Raw genomic sequence first — 21,934 nt, 5'->3', positions numbered from 1 at the left:
AAAAAAAAAAAACGGGGGCAAAAGGGCTGCCAAGTTGCTCCAGGGCTTGGAAAACGTGTGGGTTAAGCTTTGCTCCAAAAGGCTTTACTTGGGGAGCCCAGGGGCTCAGGTTTAGCGCCGCCTTCAGCTCAGGTCGAGACCCCGGGGTCCTGGGTTCGAGTCCTGCGTCGGGCTCCCTGCAGGGATGAGCGGGTGGCCACCTCTATTACCTCCGGGGTGGGAGAGTGCAGCCTTCACGGGAAGCACGCTCCGAGGCGTGCTGTGGCTCACAGGCCTTCGGGCCCTGCAGCCTCCCTGCAAAGCCATCCGAGGAGACCCACACCCGACCTCGGGCTTGCATCCCGGCCCTCGGCTGCGAAGAGGGCTGAGCGGGAGCCAGGCTCCTCCGCGCGATGGCTCTGGGCCTGCCAATCTCCAACAAACCAAATGCCCTCCGCGTCGCGGGGGCCTCAGCTCGGAGTCCGGCGCTCGGCTGCGCGGGGCCAACGCGGACCGGGACCCGGGCGAGGGCGAGGGCGAGGGCGAGGTCCGCTGGGGGCCCGCGCCCTCCCGCGCTCCGCTGGGCCGGCGTCCGCGGATCCAGCGCCGCCCTGCCAAGTTTGTCCCTGCGGCGGGCTCGTAGGCGACGTCGCGGCGCGTCGGGCCCCGCCCCCTGCCCCCCCCGCCCCGCCCCGCCCCTTCCGCCGCGCGGCGTCCCGTCGCCATGGCTGCCCGCGGTGGTGTCGCCCCTGCCGGCGAGGGTCTGCGCTACGCCGAGTACTCGCCGCCGGCGACCCGACGGCCGGACGCCGACCTGGACAAGGGGCTGGTGAGTCCCGCCGGCTGCTCCCGCCCCTCTCCGGGCCTGCCCGCCGGCTCCCGCAGGACTCCCCCCCCGCCCCGCCCCGCCCCGTCCTCGTTCCCTCTCACCCCTCGGGCCGTGGCGGTCGCGGGAGCCTCAGCTCTGCCCCGCCCCTCCCGTTGGTCCCGCGGAGCCGCGCTCCGTGCACCGAGTCCTTCGGGCGGGGAGACGGGCGCTTGCAGAGGCGCAAGCAGGGTGGGTTCTCCTGGCGCCGCTCTGTGGGGCGCCCGGGGGGCTCAGCGGCCCGGCACCCGCCTCCGGCCCGGGGCGTGACCCCGGGGTTCTGGGTTCGAGTCCCGCGTCGGGCTCCCTGCGTGGAGCCTGCTTCTCCCTCTGCCTGGGTCTCTGCCTCTCTCTCTCTCTCTCTGTCTCTGTCTGTCTGATGAATAAATTAAAAAAAAAACAACACTAAACTAGATTCTGAAGAATGAGCGGCGGGTGACTCAGGGCAAGGCAGAGGATACAAAGTTTCAGGCGCCAGCCTTCGTCTTCGCGGGCCCGGGAACTGCAGGTGGTTTGTTCCGCCCGAAATGCAGAAACGCAGAGCGTTTGGGGCAAGTCAGTGTCCAGCAGGGACGTAATGCGAACCTCCTCCTACGCATCTATCTGTAAGTTCTCTGTAGCGGCGCTCAAAACAGGTGAATTTAATGTTAATAACGTACCTTTGTTTTTTATTTTTATTTTTTTGAAGATTTATATATTCAGGGATCCCTGGGTGGCGCAGCGGTTTGGCGCCTGCCTTTGGCCCAGGGCGCGATCCTGGAGACCCGGGATCGAGTCCCACGTCGGGCTCCCGGTGCGTGGAGCCTGCTTCTCCCTCTGCCTGTGTCTCTGCCTCTCTCTCTCTCTCTCTCTCTCTCTCTCTGTGCGTGTGACTATCATAAATAAATAAAAATCAAAAAAAAATTAAAAAAAAGATTTATATATTCATGAGACAGAGAGAGAGGCAGAGACACAGGCAGAGGGAGAAGCAGGCTCCATGCAGGGAGCCCGACGCGGGACTCGATCCTGCGGTCTCCGGGGTCACGACCTGGGCCGGAGGCAGGTGCTCAACCGCTGAGCCCCCGGGCTGCCCAATAGCGTACCTGTATTTAACCCAGTGTATCCACAGTAATATTTTGACATGTGATTAGTATAGAATTACTGAGATGTTTTACATCCTTTCTCTCTCTCTCTCTCTCTCTTTCTTCTTTTTTTTTTGTACTAAGTCTTTGAAATCTAGTGCGTGTTTTACACTTAAGGTGTCTGGCGGGGCAGCCTGGGTGGCTCAGAGGTTGAGCATCTGCCTCCGGCCCAAGGCGTGATCCTGGAGTCCCCGGATCGAGTCCCACATCGGGCTCCCTGCATGGAGCCTGCTTCTCCCTCTGCCTGTGTCTCTGCCCTCTCTCTCTGTCTCTCATGAATAAGTATTTAAAATCTTAAAAAAAAAAAAAAAAGCATTGTGCTGGGCAGCCTGGGGGGCTCAGTGGTTCAGCTCCTGCCTGCAGCCCAGGGCGTGATCCTGGAGACCCTGGATGAGTCCCATGTCCGGCTCCCTGCATGGAGCCTGCTTCTCCCTCTGCCTGTTTCTCTGCCTCTCTCTCTCTCTCTCTCTCTCTCTCTGTCTCTCTCTCTCTCTCTCTCTCTGTGTCTCTCATGAATAAACAAATACAATCTTAAAAAAAATAGAATAAAAAAAAAATCCAGCACACCTGGCTTGGGACTAGCCACATTTCAGGTGCCTAGCTACGTGTAGCTGGTGGCTACGTTATTAATCATTGCAGTTCCCAAAGATTTACCCGGGACTGGAAGGACTGGAACATACGAAGCATCTGGTAAATCGTGTGAAGGAGTTGGGTTATCCTGAGGGCAGTGGTACCATTTTCGGATGAGTTTTAAGTAGACAAGTGACAAATTGGGCCCTTATGAAGCTCTCTTAGGCTTTGTGTAAGAAGAATGGATTAGTTGGAGGAAGTCTAGAAACATAGCTTTTTTACATGGCACTCCATGAAGGGCCAAACCACAGTGATCCATAAGTACCTTGCCTTTAGATGCGCAGGGCCTATTGTCCATGCCAATTGTTGACTAGTCATACGCTCTGTTTGACATCTTTTATGTTGACCTGTCACCTTCCAGCATTTTTTAAAGTTTCCTAAGAGTGGGTACTGGGGATTTACTTCTAGTAAGCACTCTGTTTATGAGCACTCAATCATCATTACTTGATTAACAGATAAATTTCTGGAGCAGTCAGATGGGCTTGCCTGGGAAGGTTTTAGAAAACAATGTGCTTTCATTCAACATTTCCTTTTTTTAATTTAATTTTATTTTTTAATTTTTGAAACTTAAATTATTATTATTATTTTTTAGATTTATTTATTTATTCATGAGAGACGCAGGGAGAGAGAGGCAGAGACACAGGCAGAGGGAGAATCAGGCTCCTTGCAGGGAGCCCGACAAGACTCCATCCCAGGACCCTGGGGTCACGCCCTGAGCCAAAGGCAGATGCTGAACCGCTCAGCCACCCAGGCGTCTCTCAACAGACATCCCTTGAGTACTACTAGGTGCCAGGTATTATTCTGAGACCTTGAAATAGATAAGCACACAGAACAGAAAAAAGTTTGAAGTAGCAAGCTCTGAGCTTCTACTTTTCTCTTCCATTCCTTACCATAACCCTGTGAGGAAAGTCCCTTTTAATTCTCACTTAAGAAATGAGGAGACTCAGAAAGTGGTAAGTAATTTAACCCGGGATCATTCTCCTGGATAATAATAATAAGTGACAGACCTAGAATTCCAAGTCTTATACCCTATACCCTTTCAACTATGGCTTGTGGACTTCTTAGAAATAAGGCTTTCCGAGTGGAGTGTTCAGTCTGTGATGTAGACTGGATAAATTATTAGGTAGAAGGAATCTCTTTATGGAGAGTCATAAAAATCTCTGTACTGGACTGATTTCCAGGTCAGTTGGGAGCTCTGTGGTATTTTGAAGATAGAAGTAATATTGGTGATCTTTTACATCTGTAGGAATTCATTTGGAAGAGGATATGTACTGTAGAATTTAAGATATCAGTTAGGAGACATCTTTAGTAGTCCAGTCACATGGGGACTAAAGTGTAGGGCAGTGATACTAAAGTGATTCCTGTCCAATCTAGTGCCTTTTTGTAACAAATATTCTGTAAGGTCTCCTGTAATACCTTCAATGATATTCATAGGCAATGAAATCTATTGGCAAAAAAAAACTTAAAAATCAATATAATGTTTTAATTGAAAGATAAAGGTGAAGTATTTATTAGAAAATAACATGTTGGGATCCCTGGGTGGCGCAGCGGTTTGGCGCCTGCCTTTGGCCCAGGGCGCGATCCTGGAGACCCAGGATCGAATCCCACATCGGGCTCCCGGTGCATGGAGCCTGCTTCTCCCTCTGCCTATGTCTCTGTGCCTCTCTCTCTCTCTGTGTGACTATCATAAATAAATAAAAATTAAAAAAAAAAAAAAAAGAAAATAACATGTTTACTATTCAAGTAGTTAAATGCTCAGGCATGAATACATTAGGAGACATAATGAAGTAATCCGTCGCTGTCATATTCTTTGCATTGGTGCAGTATGCCAGCAACTGCAGTAAGAATCTCTGTGAGTGTGGCAGCTATAAATGTAGACAGATTTCAAATATATTATACTGACACTTCAGACAGTGTAAGGGCCATTGTCAGTGACCAACTGATTTTTCCCAAATTGTTAACAATTTTTGGTAAAATTTTGACCAAAACAAAGTGCGATCTTCCCTCAATTTACATAAGAGTTGCATTTTTTAAAAATTCAGTCTTCTTTAAAACAGTGAGAAAATGATATATTTTATGTATACTATATCATAAAGTTCTAGACTACGGTGAACATAAATATACCTACTTTAATGTCCAGTAGATTCTTTTTTAAAATCCTGAGGGATGCAGGAAGCTCTTTGTTGTACAAGGTTGTGTCATACATTTTAGGACTTCTAGAATGAATAGCAGCTCATCCACCAAATACCCTCCCTCCCACCCAAATTATTGTTGCAACCAAAAGGTCTTTGCAAATTTTCAAAATGTCTCTAATGGCCTCTTCTGCTTCTGTGGGAATCATTGGTCCAGGTAATGATCAATGATGAGTTAGAAGATAAGAGAACTGATAATAATAATTTTGGAGGAGCTCGGAAGTACTGAAAATGATTGATACCTGACAAAGAGTAAGCTTAGGGAAAAAATAAATGACCCAGGAGTGGGACATATTAGTAATCTTATTGAAAATAGTAGAAAATAAAATGTCAAGGAGCTGAAGAAGAGATTTGTCACTTTTTTTTTTTAAAGATGCAATTTATTTTGAAGTTTTCGAAATATAGCATCTGCAGTTGTAAATGTTAAGTAACTCTTTCTCAGGTAAACTTTCCTTCAGGGACCAAGAATTGATGTGCATTAACCAGTTTAGGAGATTAAAAAGTTTAAAATGTATGTAAAAATACTTGTGTAGTGCCTTAAATAAAATAGCATCTTATAATTATTGTGTTATAGTCAGAGGTCATGGTCAGATTTTGCTTTAGCAAATCTGGTTCACATGGAAAAGTAGAGGAGAAACTTGAGTGTTAGGAAGAGAATATTATAAATTTTTAAAGTATTTTGAAAAAAACCCAGTTTGTATGAAATGATAGCCTTTTTGGTTTTCAGTACTTTCCCAAAAAGTGTAACTCCTAGTGTTAGTACTATAGTGTAACATATAAGAAAATCAGCCACATAGATATTTCAGGATAGGCCACATTGATACATGAAAACTGAGACCTACCAAACATGTAAATTATTAAGTACTTATTTGTCACCAAAACAAAAGAAACCACTTCTATTTTTCATTTCAAATTTTTACCTTGAAGCTTCCTTTTGAAGAAGTCACTTGGATTGAAGATTGTATATCCTTTTAAACATTTTTTTCTTTTTTTAAGAGAGGCAGCAAGTACCAGCTGGGGAAGAAGGGCAGAGGGGAAGGAAGAGAGAATCTTTTTTTTTTTTTTTTAAAGATTTTATTTATTTATTAGAGACACACACAGAGAGAGAGAGAGACAGAGAGAGAGAGGCAGAGACACAGGCAGAGGGAGAAGCAGGCTCCATGCAGGGAGCCCGACATGGGACTCGATCCTGGGTCTCCAGGATCACACCCTGGGCTGAAAGGGGCACTAAGCCACTGAGCCATCCAGGCTGCCCGGAAGAGAGAATCTTAAGCAGCCTCCACAGCCCAAGGCAGGGCCGATCTCTTGACCTGGAGATCATGACCTGAGTCCAAGTGGAGTTGGATGCTCAACTGACTGAGCCACCCAGGTGCCCCTGGGCAAGAACTTTTATATGCTTCTGTGATTGGCACTCTATTTGACACATGGTAGTCACTTAATTGTTTATTAAATCGATAGCTATTAACTTCTATTATTATTGAATGACAAACATGAATGTTTGATTCTAACATTGATTAGAGTATTTTTTTCTTTGTAGGATTCCTCCTTTATGTTAGCCTCTAAGGGAGATCGAGAGTCTATGTCTGTCTTACTATTCTTTCCCAAGAACTTAGCACAAGGCTTGATACATGCTGAATAAATGTTTGTATATGTATATAGTAAATGCTAAGTAAATATTTGTGGCATGAGTTAATAGTCTCCATCTTTCCTCTTTGTATCACAACTGTCTTTTTGAGGCAGAATAATTTTTTTCCTTCTTAACTTCCCACAGGTACAACTATTGTCTATCTTGAACTTAAATGTTACAGTCTTGAGATATAAGTTTTAGCATTTTAGATTTTATTTACTTACTCAGGGAGAGAGAGAGAGAGAGAGAGAGAGAACGAACAAGCCAGGGAGAGTGGGAGGAGCAGAGGGAGAGGGAGAAGCAGACTCCCCACTGAGTAAGGAGTCTGATACTTCGGGGCTCGGGGCTCAATCCCAGGACCCTGAGATCATAACCTGAGCCGAAATAGATGCTTAACTGATTAAACCACCCAGGGACTCCGTTATTTTCTGGTGGATATTTGAAACTAGATGACAGTAATAGATACCAGACTTGGCCCGTTTGTTGATTTACTGGTATTATTTAAATAGTGCTTCTCCTTTTTGAAATATCTTTTATTTATTTTTACTTATTTATTTTTAAATATTTATTTATTTGCTTTAGAGAGCCAGAGCACGAGTGGGAAGGGGAAAAGGAGAGCGAGAGAGAATGCAAAGCAGACTCCACACGGAGTGCAGAGCCTGTGGTGGGGTTTGACCTCACAACCCTGAGATCACAACCTGAGCTGAAATCAAGAGTCGAATGCTTAACCAGCTGCCACCCACGTGCCCCTGAAATATGTCTTTTAAACTAAAATTAGATATTCTGTATAGGCAGGGACCATGTTTTAAGGATTCTCATTCTCTCAGTTCTCAACATAGTACCAGTTATATGGTTACTGTTCCATAAATTTTTGTTGGTTAAATCAGCAATTAAATGAAACGACTGGACAGGAAACAAATAGAGGATGTGAGAAATGTTTTATGGAATTATGAATTGATAGCCCTAAGGAATAAAAAAGTAAGATAAATGAGACTATCTCTCCTTTTTGGCTTTCTAATGGTAAAGAAAGGGTTAAGATATAAGCATCCCATACATTTTATATGCAGTCAGAGTACACATTATACTCTGACTTCTAATGTGTTTTTCTAGGTTTTGGTCATTTTATTACTTATCACTTCTAATAACACAGTCTTCCAAATCTGTTTTTAAGTTTGTCAATGCACTGAGTCTAATAAAAAAAATTTTTTTTTGAATACCAAGTACATAGAGGCAATATACTAGATGTCTGTGGGAAGAATATGGATAAATCAGGATTGCCACCCTCAAGAACAGAGGTCAACAGGGATCCCTGGGTGGCTCAGCGGTTTAGTGCCTGCCTTTGGCCCAGGGCACGATCCTGGAGTCCTGGGATCGAGTCCCACGTCGGGCTCCCGGCATGGAGCCTGCTTCTCCCTCCTCCTGTGTCTCTGCCTCTTTCTCTCTCTATGTCTATCATGAATAAATAAATAAATAAATCTTTAAAAAAAAAAAAGAACAGAGGTCAACAAATTTATTTTGTAGAGGGCTAAATAGTATTTTAGACTTTGCAGGCCATATGGTCTCTGCTATACTGCTGATCTCTGCCACTGTAAAGCAAAAGCAGCCATAGATACCGCATAAATGTGGCTGTGTTCCAATAAAACTTTATTTACAAAGATAGTTGAAGAGTTAGTTTGCCTGTGGGTGATAAGTTTGCCAGCTACTGCTCTAGAAGGTAAATTGGATCAGATTTAAATACCTAATTCAACACGGATTCTATTAAGTACTGTCATTTATTCATTAATTTATTCAACACTTATTTATTAAGTCCCACTTTAAAACTCCTAGAAGAAAACATGGGCACTAATTTCTTTGATATTAGCCTTAGCAGTACTTTTGATTTATTTATTTATTTTTAAAGATTTTATTTATTTATTCATGAGAGACTCAGAGAGAGACAGACAGACAGACACAGGCAGAGAGGAGAAGCAGGCTCCATGCAGGGAGCCTGACATGGGACTTGATCCAGGGTCTCCAGGATCACACCCTGTACTGAAGGCGGCGCTAAACCGCTGAGCCACCCAGGGGTCCCAGCAACACTTTTTAGATATGTCTCTGCAGGCAAAGGAAACAAAAGCAAAAGTGCCTAAATGTGAGATAGGGAGTCCCACTATTTTTAGGTAAGGGATAAGTTACCGAGACTAAGTGCTATAGTAAATAAAAAGATGAATCAAACATGGGTTTTAGGGGCTTGAAAAATACTTGATTTTGCAAGAGAAGCTAGAAAGAGACAAAAACAAATGTAACTTATTATCAAAGGGAAAAAATAAGGAAAAATATGTTGGGATAAGGTTGTGGATATACCTGAATATCAGGTTAAGGAGTGAGGACCATGTCTATAGGCAGTTGAAGTTTTGTAGAGCTATATGATCAGTGGCAGGCTTCAGGGAGATTAAGCCTGGGGCAGTGTTTAAGAAGGGTAGAGGATAGAGAAGCAGAGGAGGGCAAGACCAGTTAAGATTGTATTAGGGTGGGCATTCCTGTGGGGTCTAGAGGCCATAAGGGCAATAGTAATAGCAAGGGTAGCCAAATGTTTTATACCAGGCATGAGGCTAATTCTTTAAATGCATGAACTCAGTTAGTCCACGCAATAACCCCATGAGGTTTAGCTAGTGTTATAATCCCCCACTTATAGATGGATAAAGTGAGACTTAAAGCAATGAAATAATTTGCCCAAAGTCACACAGTTGATGTGTGGATGAACTCCAGAGGTATCCTGCTTTATCACCTCTGCTTTTACTCCAAATATATTCTATCTTCTTTCCCCTCCAACCTTTCTAACTGTGTCAATCAAGGTCTGACTAGGAAAACAGACACATTTAAATTATGTAAAACAAAGGAAGTGTAGCACAGAGAGTTGGTTTCATAGGCGAAGGAGTTGTTGTGAAGCCAGATGGGATTGTGAGGCAGTGCAGAGGTTGAGAACAGTGAGAAGCCACTAGCATTCTCAGGGCTGCAGGGTCACAAGGAAGAGGTGCTGTTTTCATTGCTGCTCCTGGCAGCTGGACCATGGGGCATCTGTGTAGTGGGGAGCTGCAGCCACAGTGACCCTGCTGCTCTGGCGCTGCTACAAGGCAGGGAGGAAAGGGGAGAACTACCCTGGCCTTTCCCTTTTTTCCACCCTCCTGTCTCCCACCATTGCATCCCATTGGTCGGACTCCGTTGGAGCCAGATGACACAGGAGCCATGCAGGACTTAGCTGTCCTCCCAGCAGAACAGAGTAGGGAGATGCTGGGGAATGGATTAGTGACTACAAACAGATCTGGGACCAACACACTGACTATCTGTTTTCAGCTGTAAGGTGATTTGAATTCTACAGGTGTTGAGAAATTTGAAAGCATAGTCACCTAAAAGCACTGTTACAAAACACTGTTTTATAAATGATGCACATTCCCTTAGCCCGCAGAGGTCTATTTAACTCACAGTGTAAAGCAGAATATTATTTCAGGAATTCCATTTTCACTGTCTTATGCTCTCTGAATATTATTTAAGTGCTATTAGAGATTAAATAAGCATTATTAGCTCTCATGAAAACCCAATCACCATGTGTAACACTTTTTCCCTTTTAAAATGGAATAGACTTTTTTTCAACTATAGATTTAGATTTATAGAAAAGCAAAAAGATAACACAGAGAATCCCTATGCACCCCACTCAGTTTTCTCTGTTAACATCTTTTGTTAGTATGGTACGTCGGTATAATTAACAAACCAATGTTGCTGGATCCATTATTAACCAAAGTCTGTACTTTTTTCAGATTCTTAGTTTTGCCTACTGTCCTTTTAATAATGTTCCAGGATCCCATCCACGATAATCACATTACATTTAATTTTCATGTCTGACTTGGCTCCTCTTAGCTGTAACAGTTTCTCAGACTTACTTTGGTTTCGATGATCTTGACAGATTTGAGGAATACTGGTGAGATATTTTGCAGAATGCACCTGTCCTGGAATTTGTCCATATGCAAGGCACATACTATAAACATCATCTCTTACTGTTTAGGTTAACCTTGATCTAATTTGATGACATAGTATTTGTCTAGTTTTTCCACTGTAAACTTTTTTTCCCCTTTCCATGCTGTACTTTTTGAAAGGAAGTCACTGTGTGTGGCTCATATTTAAGGAGTGGGGAGTTATGCTTCCACTCCTTGAGGGTGGAGTTCTTTATGAAATTATTTGAAATTTTTTGCACAGGAGATTTGTCTTTTTCCCTTATTTATTTATTCACTCAATCATTTATTTGTATTGGTCAGGATTCATGGATATTTATACTTAGGGTTATAACTCAGTATTGTTTATTTTGTTGCTCAGACTGTTCTAGCTTTGGCCTTGGCATCTCTTTCAATTGGTTCCTATACACCTTTGACATACCCCATTACTATAAGGTTTTTTTTTTTTTTTTTTTTTTAGTACTTCCTTACTTTTGGCACTATAAGGTGGTCTAGGCTCATTTTATATATTTCCTGTCCCTGTCCTAGAATCAAGCATTTCTCTAAGAAGCTTGTATAGGAAGCTTCATCCTGGGTCACAGCTCTGGATCCTACCTAATAGCTTCATTTTTATCCTTTTACCCAACTTGTCCCCATTTTCCTTATCTTCCCCTTGTATAGCTGATGAAGTCAGATAGTAGAAGATTTCCTTGTCTTGGGGTAAAGTGGCTGTGCTTTTAGTCCACCAGAGAATGTGCCGTTTCTCCTGCAGTTTCAGCCATGCTCTGTTTTGTTTTGTTGGTTTGTCTTTTATTTTATCTTTTTAAAGATTTTACTGGGCAGTCCTGGTGGCGCAGCGGTTTAGCGCCGCCTGCAGCCTGGGGCGTGATCCTGGAGACCCTGGATCGAGTCCCACATCGGGCTCCCTGCATGGGGCCTGCTTCTCCCTCTGCCTGTGTCTGTGCCCCTCTCTCTCGCTCTGTGTCTTTCATGAATATATAAGTAAAATCTTTTTTTTTTTTTAAAGATTTTATTTTTTATTTATTCATCGGGCAGGGAGCCCGATGTGGGACTCCATCTTGGGACTCCAGGATCTCACCCTGAGCCGAAGGCAGGCGCTTAACCGCTGAGCCACCCAAGTGTCCCTATTTTTATTTTTCAATATCTGCTATTAGGGATTGCTAATCAAGGATGCCAGCAGACTGTGAAATCAAAGAGAGAAATTCATCAACCTTTCTGTATTTATTTATCATTATATTTCAAGTTTGTTACAGAATCTTATTGGGTCAGTGAACAGTGATGCCTATCTCCAGGTACAAAGTAATATATCGTATGTTCCTCTGAATGGTTTCTTGTGATCTTCCGAGGAATGATTTCACTTCCTTTTGGCATACCTAGAATTTAACAACCATCACCACCACCAAATTGAAAAAATAGTTTTGTGTAGCAGGTATATAGAACTTAAGAGATAAGAACTAAAACAGCCATGAAAAAAAAAAGGAAAAAAAAAAAGAAAACAGCCATGAAATCAGTTACAGATGGTACTATAAACAGCACTGTTTCTCTCAAATACTGCCTAGCTGCAATGATGTTAAAGTTTTACTCACCAAGGACTCTGTTACCCTGTAGTACTTAATAATATATCTAAGTATATTATGTTTTTTTGTTTTGTTTCATCTTAAAGATTTTATTTATTCATGAGAGACACGGAGAGAGGCAGATACAAAGGCAGAGGGAGAAGCAGGCTCCATGCAGGGAGCCTGATGTGGACTCCATCCCGTGACCTCAGGACACGCCCTGAGCCAAAGGCAGATGCCTCAACCACAGAGCCACCCAGGCATCCCTATCCTAGGGGTTTTTGACTCAGGTTTTGTAGAGTATTACTGTAGGTCTTGGTACTATAAATTCACTTTTGGCCAGTACAAGTTTCTTCCAAATTTGTTTGCCCCAAAACACTGCTCATTAATCTTTTCAAATATGTTGTTTTATAAAATGACCTGTTTCCTGCTTCCATAATATTAGTAATATTTTCTATTTTTATTTGTTAAATATATAAAAAATAAAAAGAACAATATGCTTGAATGTACTGAGTTCATCATGTTCATGCAAATGATTGAGGAGGTAAACTAACCCTTAGTCAATGTCTTCTCATTACCAGACACTGTGATTACATTTTCCCATTTCTTATAATAACTCTGAGAAATTTGATGTTACTTTTCACCATTTTACATGTAAGAAAACTGAGGACCAAAGTGGTCTCAAGGTCATATAGCTAGGAAGTGGCAGGAATAGGATACAAAACCAATTTTGACTTGAAAAGTCCTTGACTTTTTTCGCTGAATGATATTGCTGCTCTATCATTTTAGATATCAGAAATTGATGAAATCCAATTCCAAGAAATGATTTATAGTCCTGATATTTGTGGTAATTTTCGGAGTCTTCAGATGCTTCAAGATAATGTTTAAAAATTCTTAAACCTTGAAGCAGAGTTAATTTTATTTCACCTTAACTCAGAAAGGCAGAAAAGAATACTGTGTAATGAAATTTAAGCTGTAAGCATTACCACTCTAAGAAATTGTTGCCTAAAGTAAAATAGGTTATTGTAAGGGAGTAAAAGTAGTTTTCAAAAAATGGCATGATTTCCCAAGCAAGAAGAATAAGCAAAGCTACAGTGTTGCAGGTAGGGTATACATCAGATGCAAGCCAAAAGAGTTTAGGGAGTCCTTGCCAGGGACTCTAAAGTCAATGTAATAAAAGCTTGTAGGAGTACAAGATAGAGAAGAGGCTAGCTAGAGATGTGGCAACATCATTTTTATGATCAGCGTGCAAAATTAAGTGTAGCAATAAAAAGGGAGATGCCAAAGATCAGTGCATTTGTTTTTATCAAAGAATGCCAGGAGGAATTTGTTTTTAAAGTTTATTTGAGAGTAAATAGGTCAGAGGGTTTCTAACTTAAGAGATTAAGTTATGAAACTCTTCTGAGCAAGTGGGATCTTCGCAAGAGTTTTCTTTCTTAATAACCTTTATTTTTTTCTCTGACTTTGAAAGAAACAACTGTGTAATAATATGATAAAGTAATTGTTGAAGCTATCATTTATTGAATGTTTATCCTATCTAAAATACTGTGATGTATATGAATGTTCTAATGTATAAAAGTTCATACTGACATATAATTATTATCCTCATTTTGCAGATGAAAGAGAAACAGTAGGATAGAGGTTAAGTAATTTGTCAGAGGTCATGTGCTGACAAGTAGAGATCTAGCCAAAATTCAAACCATATTGCTTTGATTTCACAATCTGTGATTGAGGAGAGGGGTGGGGCGGTGGGGTAACTGGGTGATGAACATTAAGGAGGGCATGTTATGTAATGAGCACTGGGTGTTATATAAGACCGATGAATCATGAAACTCTACCTCTGAAACTAATAATACATTTTATGTTAATTAATTGAATTTAAATAAAACTTAAAAACTCTGCGATTCTAGGACTTTGTCTAAATGATAAAATGTAGGCACTAAGAATATGTAACTACTAGGGACGCCTGGGTAGCTCAGCAGTTGAGCATCTGCCTTCTGCTCAGGGCTTGATCCTGGAATCCCGGGATAGAGTCCCACATTGGGCTCTCTGTGAGGAGCCTGCTTCTCTCTCTGTCTGTCTCTGCCTCTCTCTGTGTCTTTCATGAATAAATAAAATCTTTAAAAGAAAAGAATATATAACTACTGTTAAATTTTGGCTCATCTCATTCTGTTTTCTTTTTCCTTTGTGTATATGCTGCACATTCTGATTTATAATCTTTTTTTTTTAATATTTATTATTCATGAGAGACACAGAGAGAGGGCAGAGACACAGGCAGAGGGAGAAGCAGGCTCCATGCAGGGAGCCCGACGTGGGACTCGATCCCGGGACCCCAGGATCACACCCTGAGTCAAAGGCAGACGCTCAACCGCTGAGCCACTCAGGCATCCCTATAATCATTTATTATATTGTCTATAAACATTCTTCAGTATATTACTTGTCAGTGCCTATTTCAGATATGCCCTAATTTATTTAATTATACCCCTTTGTTGGGTATTCAAATTGTTTCCAGTTTTTATATTATGAATACTGCTGTGATGAATATTCTCATATATAAGTTTTTATGCACCTCTCAGATTATTTTCTTAGGATAATTTTTTTAAGTTGTGCTTACTGAGCCTGATAACTTGGAATGTATTTAAGGCTGCTGATTCCAACGATGAAATTACTCAAGACAGATTGTCCCAATTTGAATTCCCAGCACCAGTTCATGAGATTGTTCACTGAATCACTCTCTCAACAACTTGTAAGACTTGGAGTTGTTGGCTAAAATGTATGCCTCGCCTTAGTAATGGCCCTTTTACTGGAAGAATGATAGATTGCCACATGTCCCTATCCAGAAGAAAAGTTGAAGGAAATATGAGTAATTCCATTATTCTTATTAAAGTAGTCAATTTTATCTACTTCCATACTTAACAAACTGCATGATTTTTTTTATATTAAATATAAGAGTCTTGAAAATATAACTTCTTGAGGGCGGGTGAGGGAAGATAAAATTTTATGAGAAGTAGGGAATTATAAGGAGCAAGAGCATCAAGGACTGGTGCTAGGATCTAGTTTGGCATTAGATAATTAACTGACATTATGTTCTCTAGGTAATTAAACTAATAAATAGGATAAGACATGATAAGGTTTTTGTGAATGGGTGTTAAAGTCAGATAGGATGTTGGGATGCCTGGGTGGCTCAGTGACTGAGCATCTGCCTTCGGCTCCGGGCATGATCTCAGGGTTCCGGGATGGAGTCCTGCATTGGGCTCCCTGCATGGAGCCTGCTTCCCTCTCTGCTTGTGTCTCTGTCTCTCTCTTTCTGTGTGTCTCTCATGAATAAATAAATAAGTAAATCTTTATTTTTTTTTAATTTTTTTTTTTATTTATTTACGATAGTCATACAGAGAGAGAGAGAGAGGCAGAGACACAGGCAGAGGGAGAAGCAGGCTCCATGCACCGGGAGCCTGACGTGGGATTCGATCCCGGGTCTCCAGGATCGCGCCCTGGGCCAAAGGCAGGCGCCAAACCGCTGCGCCACCCAGGGATCCCATAAGTAAATCTTTAAAAGTCAGATAGGATGTTTCATTGAATATGAGCTGGAAAGATTTATAGATTTTTATAATTTAAAGAGTATAGGCATAATTTTAAATTGTTGCTTGAAGACATAGGGTCCAGTCTGGAATTCGAATACCCTTATTTTAGTTTTAGTGCAGACACTGATAATCCCTGTTACAACTTGGACAAGGCATGTCGCTTTTCAGGACTTCAGTGTCTTCCTCTGTAAATTGTGGAGTTTTCTATCATTTCTTCCACCTCTATGATTGTGACTTTGACTTACTGTATTGCAGTCAGAAATGCCAACAAAATATTGAGTACCCTATGGAAACTTTGAAAGGAAAACAAATATATCTTTTTGTATAAAAGTATAGGGTCTCTGTATCTAGAATACTGTGTGTACTTCTGTGTGCATCTTTTGAAACAGTCAATAGAGGGCAGACCCGGTGGCGCAGCGGTTTAACGCTGCCTGCAGCCCAGGGTGTGATCCTGGAGACCTGGGATCGAGTCCCACATCAGGCTCCCTGCATGGAGCCTGCTTCTCCCTCTACCTGTGTCTCTGCCCCTCTCTCTCTATGTCTCTCATGAATAAATAAATAAACTCTTAAAAAAAAATAAAACAGTCAATAGAAATTTTTAGTAAGAGACAAATGTATTGAGGGTAGAAGTATGTATTGAGTGTGGAAGTGAGGGGAGGGGAAAGCTCATTTGAAGAATGGCTGAAATAATTTGGGACTTAATTCAGAGATAGTTTAGAACTCTTAATTCAGAAAGTCATTGGACAAAGGGATAATTTAATAAAAGTACAATAATAGAGGGATCCCTGGGTGGCTCAGTGGTTTGGCGCCTGCCTTCAGCCCAGGGCGTGATCCTGGAGTCCCGGGATCGAGTCCCACGTCGGGCTCCCCGCATGGAGCCTGCTTCTCCCTCTGCCTATGTCTCTGCCTCTCTCTGTGTGTGTCTCTAATGCATAAATAAATAAAATATTAAAAAAAAATAAAAGTACAATAATAAAGTGATAAAGGATATCCATTGGCTGAACAAGTTCCTTTCTTCCAAATTCTGGAAAACACAACTAAAGGATATTCCTTAAACTTAAGAGATAAATTTAGGGCAGTGACGAAAGTTAAAGAAACTAACTCTTAGTTTTTGAAGTACCTAAAAAGACCCAGCTTTTGAGAGCAGGTATATCTGAAGCTTCAGACCAAATAACAAGTCTCAGAAGTTACATTTACAGATCTGAGATGTTTAGCATTGAGAAACACAGAGCAAGGATGCTACACTAGTTCTTCCTAACAAGTATTTTCCAAACGTCATAGTTGTTTTTCAGTATCATTCTGAATTAATTTTTTTAAAGATTTTATTTATTTATTCATAAGAGACACAGAGACAGAGAGAGGCAGAGACACAGGCAGAGGGAGAAGCAGGCTCCCTGTGGGGAGCCCAACATGGGACTAGATCCTGGGTCTCCAGGATCACACCCTGGGCTGAAGGTGGTGCTAAACTGCTGAGCCACCCAGGCTGCCCCGAATTAATTTTCTGATTAGAATTTTGCTTTGCAGATCTTGCCTGCTTCTGGCCTGTCTGCTTAATATTGAGATGATTCCATATTGTTAAAATAGATGGAAGTTGACTTTATATTTCATAAGTTGTCTAGTTGACTCTGTTTAAAATATTTCACAGGTAACTGGTCTAATCTGTATCCAACATTTTATAGATATTTAACATAGTCTATAGATGATTCCTGCCCCCCAACACACATACATATTCATTTGGGATAACCTAAGGTCACAATGATGGAAGAGCAAATCCTTAATCAGAATTCAGGTTTCTCATCTTCTAACCTTTGTTTTGTCCCTATACCTTCTCATTTTCCCCTCTGGCTGAACCTTGACTCTGTCCTTCAGCTTTATCTGGGTTCTTCTGAGAAGTCATCTATTGTCCAGAAGCATAATACTCAGCTAGCTGGTCATCTATCTAACCATCTACCCCATATGCATTCATCCTGTCAATTAACCATTCACTTTTATTTAGCCCATAGTATATTTTGAGACTACATTGATGAATAAAGCCTACTTCTTGCTCTGTAGAAGCTCACAGTTTAGTAAGGGAGATAAATTATGAAGTTGTAGTCTGGGATCATAACAGAAAAATAAACTGGGAGATAGAGAGGTGGTGATATTGGAATAGGGGAGATTCTGATGTCATTGATTCCTTTCATATTTGGGAGTTTACTTAATCTTGCTGCCTGTGTAGAGTAGTTCCATTTTTCTTCTTTCCCTGTTTAGTAGCCACAAAGCCATATATCAAATAGCTTCAGTGTTAGGGATAGGGATTGAGCATACTATCTTTTTGTGAAAGATGGTGAAACAGAAGGGCAGGGACTAATAGAGTGAGTGAGGGCAGTAGGGGTATGACTTAGATACCTCTGCTTCCTTCCTCATAGCCAGCAGCTTCAGAAGAGGGAGAGCTTATTTTGAGAAAAAGTGCCATGGTCCAGGTATACGTTGGAACCAGCTCCCAGGAAAAATGTGTAGAGTAGTCTTATTGGTGGTACCTGGTCAAATAATCTGCTAACGTCATCTTTAGGCCTCTTAATTCTGCTGCTCCCTACTACATCACTAAATTGTAATGAAGATAGAAAAATGAAGTCTTCCCCTTTCAAGTTAAAACCTAGTGTTAAAAGTTTTTACAAATTTTTAAGTAATTCCAATTACTATATTATTATAATTTTATATACTTAGAGTTTTAAGTTAGTACATCCTTGTTCCAAAATTGACGAACCATGTTAACATTAGTAAAGTCTGTGCACTAGGGTATTCTCAGCACACTGGTTATCTCTGTGTAATTGTATAAAGCAGTGGATCTTATTTAAAAAAAAATATTTTATTTATTTATTCATGAGAGACATAGAATAAAATTTATTCTATTTATTTATTCATGAGAGATAGAGAGAGAGAGAGAGGCAGAGGGAGAAGCAGACTCCATGCACGGAGCCTGATATGGGACTCGATCCTGGGATTCCAGGATCATGCCCTGGGCCAAAGGCAGACGCTCAACCACTGAGCCACCCAGGCATCCCAAAGCAGTGGATCTTAACCATAGTGTTCTTGCACATTTATATAGCAACATGAGAAATGGGATGGTGTTTACAACCATGTGCCTTTGCAAATAACCTGTGGTCCGTAATCTGGTTTAAAATCTGAGCCTAAAAATAAATAAATAAATAAATAAATAAAATAAATAAATAAATAAATAAATAAATAAATAAAATAAAATAAAATAAAATAAAATAAAATAATAAAATCTGAGCCTAACAATGAAATGTCCTATGTACCAACTTTTGAGAATCATTGACAAATAGCTTTAGCATACTTTTATTATCCCAAGAAATATTTCTAGTTAAAAACCTAGTAAGCTCTCAAAGGAATTAGATACATTTATAGATAAATAAGATAACTAAAGCAAGCTAATAAAATTTGGAGACATACATGTTTTCAGATTTTCTATCCATTTGTAACCTTTGTGAGGTCATCTTACTGATCTCTTTCTTTACCCCTAGTACTCCTAGTCTGTGGTGGACACCCAGAGTAAGTGTTCAAATGCTCAATTAGTGAATAATGAATGAATCAAGGGTATATTACTAAAAGCTGAAACAGCAGAAATCTATATCAGGATTTTTCAGAAAACAGAACCAAGTAGTATATATTATTTATTTTGATGATTTGGTTTACATAATTGTGTGGACTGGCAAGTCTGAAATTTGTGGAGCAGGGGTACCTGGGTGGCTCAGTTGGTAAAGGGTCTGCTTTTGACTCAGGTCATGATCTCAGGGTCCTGGGACTGAGCCCTGGTTAGGCTCTCTGCCCTTCTTTTCCCTCTCCCTCTGACCACTATATGACCCCCCCTCCCCTGCCCCCCGCCACTCCTGCTCACTCTTTTTCTCTTTCTCAAATAAATAACATCTTTTAAAAAAGTTGTAGCCTTCAGGCTGGAAACTTTCAGACAGTAGTTTGTTCTTGGCAGAATTTCTACTTCAAGGAAACCTCAGTTTTCTTCTTAGTGCCTTTCAACTGATTGTATGAGGCCCACCAATATTATCAAAGACAAACTCCTTTAAAGGCAACTGATGGTAGACACTAGCCACATGTACAAAATATCCACACAGCAACACCTAGATCAATGTTTCATTGACTTAACCAAATGGACATAGAAAACGAACCATCACAGTATCTTTGGATTTAGGGATTTGCAACCAAATGTACGGCCTGGTTTGGCAAACTTATGATGATCCTGGGAGCTCTTTGTGCTCTCTGAGGCATCCAGGGCTACATTGATATTGGGGCAGGACTTTGACTAGCTACATTTAATGTAAACAAAGAAAGGCTGCTTATTTTATTAGGAGAAAGCAGAGACAAGATTTATATCAGTGGGTCACTGAAGAAATGCAAAACAGTACTTAAAAGATTATATATTCCTCAATAATAACATAAATACATAAATCACTATGTATAGCAAGGATTTAAGTTTGGGGAAATTTTGTTTTTTAAGATTTTATTTATTTGACAGAGCAAGCTTAAGCAGAGGGAAAACAGGCAGAGGGAGAGAGAGAAGCAGGAGAAGCAGAGAGCCTGACTTGGGGCTCTGTCCCAGGACCCTTGATTCATGACCTCAGCTGAAGGTAGACCCTTAACCGACTGAGCCACCTGGGCGCCCCATAAATTTGAGGAAATTTTGTTAATTATATTAGAAAGTAGAGAAATATTCGATTAGACCAAGCCTAGGAGTTTTGTTTTCTTATTATGTTTGGCTTTTGGTTTTATTATTTTGCTTTGTTTTGGTTTTGCCCTTTTATTTACTCTTTAGGCTTACTGTAGAGATGAATGCTTGCCTGCAGTTAAAAATAAATGAAGTAACTTTAAAGTGGAGCAAATACAGATGTAGTTAGCTTTGTTTTTCCTTTGTACTTAAAGTTTTTAGGGGAATTAGTGTTTTGAGAGAGTTTCAAATGTATTTGTTTTTGGCATTGGATTTTTATTCTACTTAGTAAAGGCCAAGTAGATTAATGTGCTTTGGTCCAATTTAGATATAAAAATCTGTGAAATTCTTGCCAGCTTGAAGATTTTAGGGAAGGGTAATTGTAAAAATTATCTTCCTAATGTCATTTTATCATGTCTGACACTTTTTCTTGAATAAATTCTCTTCCCCTTTTTCTTTTGATCTGTTTGTGCAATACCTTTCTTTCCCAAATTCTGCTGATTTGCCAAGTCTTTCTTGTTTCTTCTTTTTTCTTTTTCCACTTACGTTGTTTAAATTCAAAGAGCTTTCTTTGTAGAAATTGAACCAAATAATAAGACAACATAAAACACTGAGTTCAGCAAAAAGTGATTTGCTTGTGATTAACCCTTGAGAATTGAGTCACTGCAAGATAACAAAGAATTTTTTTGAGACAACCTGCTTATTCTTTTTCATTCTTAGATGAGACCTTTTTTCTCCCTGAGTGTTACAGATTCACATACTGCTTTGCTTGGGCTTTATCATTTTCATCATGGCATGTTTTTAGAAAAACCAGTCCAGGTGAAAAACCAGTCTCATCTTCATTCTTAGATGAGAACTTAATGACCTCCTTTTCCTCTGACCCCAGTTGTCTCACAGACTTTGCTTTCAGCAAAAGGCAAATCTGTTCTACCAGTTGTTTAAGGCAATGACCTTGACATCTGTTTGAATTATAATTGACAAACAAAAATTGCATTTAAGTTATACAGGGTGGAGATACACACACACACACACACACACACACATTGTGAAATGATTACCACATCAGACTAATTAACACATCCATCACTTCACTGTGTGTGTGTGTGGTGAGAACACTTACGACCTACTCTTAGCAAATTCACATATGAAACTTAATCATCCTATAACTGAAAGTTTGATCAACATCACCCCATTTCTCCTACCCTCAGCCCCTGGCAACCACCATTCTACTCTCTGCTTCAATGAGTTCAACTTTTTTAGATTCTACATAAATGTGAGATCATACAGTATTTGTCCTGCTGTGTCTGGGTTACTTCACTTTGTATAACGTGCTCCAGATTCATCCATGTTGTCACAAATGCCAGAATTTCCTTCTTTTTTATGGGTGAATAATATCCCATTGTATATATACACATTTTCTTTAGCCATTCATCTGTCAGTGGACACTGTTTCTTCTTTTTCTCTCATACTTCACATCCAATCTCTCAACAAATCTTAATGCCTTTATCTTCAGAATATATCTAGAAGCTGACCACTTTTCCCTATCTCTATCACTAATCCCTTTGGTCCAAGCTACCATTATTTCTTGGATTGTTTTAATACACCCCAAAGTCCTCTCCATGCCTCTGGCTTTGACAGGTCTTTTCTTAACATGACAACTAGTGATCATTTTAGAAT

The 21,934-nt window shown here is 40.7% G+C and overlaps 1 protein-coding gene across 1 annotated transcript in view; it reads left to right on the top strand.

Moving 5' to 3' along the window:
- The first annotated feature begins 683 nt into the window (after positions 1-683).
- Positions 684-21,934, top strand: part of DNAJC15 (DnaJ heat shock protein family (Hsp40) member C15) — a 75,596-nt gene continuing 54,345 nt past the window's right edge. Inside the window, exon 1 of the mRNA XM_055336093.1 lies at positions 684-808. Within this exon, the coding sequence (XP_055192068.1) occupies positions 704-808 (105 nt within the window). The 5' untranslated portion in view covers positions 684-703. The remainder of the gene's footprint in view (positions 809-21,934) is intronic.

This window comes from Nyctereutes procyonoides, unplaced genomic scaffold, assembly GCF_905146905.1.
Source record: "Nyctereutes procyonoides isolate TBG_1078 unplaced genomic scaffold, NYPRO_anot_genome, whole genome shotgun sequence".
Classification (NCBI taxonomy): domain Eukaryota; kingdom Metazoa; phylum Chordata; class Mammalia; order Carnivora; family Canidae; genus Nyctereutes; species Nyctereutes procyonoides.
The sequence above is the reverse complement of the archived record's forward strand: the minus strand, read 5'-3'. Positions and strand labels throughout refer to the sequence as shown.